Here is a 5,028-nt window from a genome sequence, read left to right as displayed (position 1 = left end):
TCAAGGAAGAATTAAACTCGCTTTCAAAACTTCAAGTTGTTGGACCAGTAGTCCAAACAACAGAAGGTGTCAAACTTGTGGGATACAAATTGGGCAAAGTCCATGAAAATTGGAGATAGTGGAGAATTTAGAGAAATTTCTTATTTTATATTTTGGCAATTTATTTAATTTTGTTAATTTATATATTATGTTCAATTTATTTTAATATCTATTTTATTTTATTATTATATTATATTTTCTTCATATTTGTGTCCTTGTTGTGCGCCGTTGTGCTCCTCAAATTCACAATAAAAACTAGATTGTTCTTGTTAAGTTTATTTTTTAAAAAAATTACGTACATGTACTCATTTTTCTTTAAAAGATGAATTATTTATTACATATTTTAGATAATTGTTTTATTATTTATTAGTATTTGATTAATATAAAAAAAATAAAATAAACATTAGTACTAACTACATAACCTATACATATTTAAGAGATAAAGATGTTGGAACATGAATTCACTCCCTTTATTTCTATAATTATGATGAGATTTGAATTTTTCTTTTTGTAACTTTTATCTTTTGCAACTATATAAAGAACTTCAACTTTTTTTTAATACAAACATTTAACATTCTCCCCTACACGAGTGTGCTTTTCTTCTTTTTATTCAATATATCTTCCTTGCCTTATAAATTTTATTATATTGCTTAATCTAAGCTTCATCTTTAGTCTTTACTTTTGTGTTGTAATATGTATGCTTTGTAATTTAAGAGGGGACTAGAACATATGCAAATAGATGATTAATGGCAACTCTAAATGTTTTAACCTTATGTCTAGGTTCCAAAAACAAAATTATATTTTTAGGTACATATGCTCTTATGAAAACATGCCTTCAACCCACGTGACCAATTTGAGCTAACGATATTTAAACTTCAATAAAAGCAACCGATCCTAAGTATTAAGCAAGATTACTTAGTAAATTCTTCAATGATTTTAACTGTCGGGTTACTTTTATTGAAACCCACTATTCTTTCAATGTCAGAACTTGAGAGAGACAACAAGGTGTGTTAGAATGTTTGATGGTTCTTACTATTTTGATGAATCTCTAATGGTGATAAAAAAAAAAGTTTCAAGACTTTAGTATTAGCTCCCCTCTTGTTAAACAAACCATCAAGGTTTGGCATATCATGCTAGGACATCCCAAATCTTTCTATCTGCAGTATTTATTTGTATTTTAGTTTTCATTGTGAAAGTTTTGCATGTTTGCAAAGAGTCATCATGTCACGTCATTGCCAGAACCTAACAAAATTTTCGAATATTTCTACTCAATTCATAGTGATATTTCGAAATGAAATTGTTTAATGAAAATAGGCATTTACTCGATGTTACCAGTGCTATTATGTTCTATATGCACATCCCAAAATGATAGCCATTTTAGCCCATTGCTAAAATGTCGTCACCGCCTTTGGAGAGAAAACTAGGCACTCAATCATTGTTTTGCTTTAAAATATTTATCCAAACAAGTCTATGCTAAAACTAAATTTTAATTTATTAGGAGATATATGAGAGTGATTTTAAAGGAGTCAAAATTATTTGGAATTGTCTTTTTAATCATTAGAAATAAAATTTTTATGATATGAAATTTACATTTAAAAGTGTAAAAGCATATTAAATTACTAAAGACATGTTTGAAGTAATTTTAAACATGATAAAAGTAATTTTAACAATTTCAAAATCACTCTACGCTCTTTTTAACTTATAAAGTAAAAAGTAACTATTTTCAGATGGATGTTTTAACCCTACCCATCCTTTTCCACCCTTGATCAATTCTGACCCTTTTAAGATCTGGTGAATTAACCAATATACCTCTCCCCATTCATCAAGGATTTGGCAATCCTGTTAATTGAAAACAGTAAGCTCCCTCTCTCTCTGCCTAATCTAAAATCTGAATATAAAAATGCATATTGGCTCTCTATTATAGAAATCAAATGAACCTCATAATGCACATTTCAATCAGCAAACCATGAACTATAAACTACCGCCGATCACCTTCACTAATTTCTTTTAAGGCAGTCCCGGTCCCGATCGTATGTAGCGCTTTCAACCCATCAGATCAGATCCCTGTATCTTTAACAATTTAAGAAAGAATGAATATTTTCCTGCAAACCCCAAATAATACTCTGCAAAACCAAGAAAACTATAAGCAGAGAGAACAATCAACCTATCAAATTCAAAGAATGTAAAGTATAAGTGTCATTCCTCTGTGACGGCTACACTTGAACAAGATTCAACTAGTTTGTCATGATTCTGACATGGTTCATCAGAGCTATCGTCACCGTCTGAGTCAGCTAGGTTATCAAAGAAAGCATCAAGATACCAGGGACATCTTTCATTCCATTGACCTTTGTGGGCACTTGCTCTCCATTTCTGGTCAGATATCATCTCAGGAGAAAGCCCCCATTCCAGCATTTCTTCCTCTGTGTGATGAATCGCTAAGCTGTATTCCCCACCTTCTCCCAACTGCAACACCCGGCATTCACAGTTTTCGGGATTGTTCAGGTACTCAAATTGCTCGACCGTCCACTTGAACCATTTCGTGAGGAAGACACGAGATGTCAGCCCATGAGATATGATTATAAGATTGAGATCTTGGGAAGGGTTGTGGCGGAGCCTGTTCATGTCTATGTCCCTCCACAAGGACTCAAGAAAGCCTGAAAAAACCAATATGTTCCTCAAACTAGTTATTTCAGTATGCCACCATTCATCTCATGTACATAAAAACACTTCTCGAGCCTAAACAAGCTACCGAAACAAACGAAGTTTAAGACATTGCAACATCAATTTAGTTACATGATAAGAAGTTAATGCATCTCGATCCCTTAATCATAAAGAAGACTTCTAAACTAATAAGAATCGTTTACCATTTTAATTAAAGAAATTATTAAACATGGCAGGTAACGATTATAAAAGTGTCAACCACATTATGATTGGCTACTTTTAATAATGCTTTCTCTTTTGAACAGAAAGCAACTTTCATTTGTTTTTTTTTCTTTTCTTTTTTTTTCTGCTGCTAGTGTATCTACTTTTCTAGTATAAAATGAAGTTATTAGAATGAACTTTTGATGGTCCATTTGAAAGAAAAGCTTTCAACTTCAATAGTAGATAAAACCCAATTCTCCAATATCACAGTAACCTTTTATATATTATATCCTCTAAAGCCATATGATAATATCCCCAGCCTCCATCTTCTTGTCTTCATATATTTCTTTATGACTAATTGAAATCTTTTTTAGAGTAAAATATGGAAAATGTTGAAAAACAGACAAAAAGCTAGTCTTCCACACCATTTTCTTCAAATGGCAACAAGATCCTTGGTAAAATAAACAGTAGGGACCAAAACCTAATAATGCCCTTTGGCTACCAGTAATCTTCACTCTTAATTATTCATTTTCAGGAATTCCAGAATCTATCTTTAGTAACATAATATCAACCTCATAATCAGGAAATTACACATCTACACATGACATGACCCAAAATCATCATACTCCTAAAACTGGAAAGTTTCATCAATATCATCAAAATCCCTGTAAAGAGAAAATGCTCCCATATATGAGATTTGTGAAATGTTTGGCCCGATTCTAAATCAAATTTTATGAAGGTTGGAAAGTTAAACTTTATACCATTTAGGCACAAAACAGTTTTTAAGATGGTTAAAGATTAGCATTTAGCCTAAAAAGTAAGTTCTACAAGCCCGGATTTAGATGATAGGATTACCAAAACTCTAGTCCAAGATAGGCTAACTCACATAACAAACACAGGTAGCTTCTACACAAGCTTAATCCATTACACCATTTCTCAAACAGGGCATATAACTATATAAGAATGCAATGTCAAGTAAACATAATACAACCTAAAAGATATCCTAAATGCCAAAATTCCCTTCACCAGAGATATCAGAAACCAACAAACAGAGCTTAATCTTAAACTAGCAATCCACAAGAATCAAACCCAAATCCATCATTGAAAATCAGAAACGTATAATGAAAAGCAAAGGAAAACAGAGAACTCACTGGAAACGCGATCGTAAACATCAGCAGCGGACTCTCCTTCAGGGAAGCGATAGAAGAATCTCCCAAATCTCTCCCTCGTCTCCTTCACAACCTTCATCCTCTCCTCCACTTGAAAATTCCCAAAATCCTGCTCTCTGATTCTACACTCCTCCCTAACGCCAATAATCCTCTTCTTCGAAAACGCACGGCCGATCTCACGGAGTGTGGATCGGGTGCGCTCGTAGGGCGAAACATAGAAGTAGACTCGCCAATGAGGGTTCGTTCCATCATTGGACAACAATCTGTGAAGCTCTTTACCGGCGATTCGAGCCTGAATCAAACCTTCTTCTGTTAATGGAACTTTGTTATCGGGGGTTGTGGTGTAGGTTGCGGAGTTGAGATTGCCTTGAGATTCACCGTGGCGGACCAAGATTATCCGCTTTGGGAGGATGGAGATTGGCTTCCGATGGCTGTGATTCTGCTCGGTTTCGATCTTCGGTCGCATCGGTTTCCAGATTTGGATCAAAATCTTTTGGGTTTTGTGATTCAAATTGTGAATAGAGAAATGCAAAATCAAGAATTTATGGATTTGGGTTGCGTGAAATTGAATTGTGAATGTATCCCTTGCGTTGATTCGACGATGAACATTGCAGTGCAGATGGCCTAAGATTTTGTACGAGTATTTGGTTTTTAAACATCGCCAATTTAATGCCTTATTTATATACCCTTCTTTCTACCATTACAGTATTTTAAGATTTAGTTTTTTAAATTGTATATATAATAAAAAAAAATTTTAATCTATTTCAATTTTATTCTAAGTTGTGTATATATTTGACATATGTTGACGATATGTTTTAGGTTTTCGCGTTAGTTTTTTATGTTTTCAAATCTTTTATTTGATTTTGATGATATATTAATTATATTAATTAATATATTATATAATTAATTTGCATTATTTTTTAAATTTTATAAAATAAACCAAATAAAATCAAGATCA

The 5,028-nt window shown here is 32.9% G+C and overlaps 1 protein-coding gene across 3 annotated transcripts; it reads right to left on the bottom strand.

Annotated features, from left to right (window-relative positions):
* Positions 1 to 1,624: 1,624 nt before the first annotated feature.
* Positions 1,625 to 4,758, bottom strand: LOC120069929 (phosphoglycerate mutase-like protein AT74). Of its 3 annotated transcripts, none has more exons than XM_039021767.2 (3): positions 4,053 to 4,717; positions 2,204 to 2,693; positions 1,625 to 2,109 (listed from the first exon to the last, which is right to left on the bottom strand). In XM_039021767.2, the coding sequence occupies exons 1-2, from the start codon at positions 4,534 to 4,536 to the stop codon at positions 2,236 to 2,238; spliced, it is 942 nt and encodes a 313-aa protein (XP_038877695.1). In that variant the 5' UTR covers positions 4,537 to 4,717; the 3' UTR covers positions 1,625 to 2,109; positions 2,204 to 2,235. The 3 variants fall into 3 exon arrangements, with proteins under 3 accessions (XP_038877695.1, XP_038877696.1, XP_038877694.1); XM_039021768.2 differs by having other exon boundaries at positions 1,625 to 2,103; XM_039021766.2 differs by having other exon boundaries at positions 1,625 to 2,693; positions 4,053 to 4,758.
* Between the last annotated feature and the right edge of the window lie 270 nt (positions 4,759 to 5,028).

The sequence above is a fragment of the Benincasa hispida genome, chromosome 2 (genome assembly GCF_027475165.1).
Source record: "Benincasa hispida cultivar pf3 chromosome 2, pf3_genome.v1.1, whole genome shotgun sequence".
NCBI classification, from domain to species: Eukaryota; Viridiplantae; Streptophyta; class Magnoliopsida; order Cucurbitales; family Cucurbitaceae; genus Benincasa; species Benincasa hispida.
Note: the sequence above shows the minus strand (reverse complement) of the source record. Positions and strands in the feature narration are given on the sequence as shown.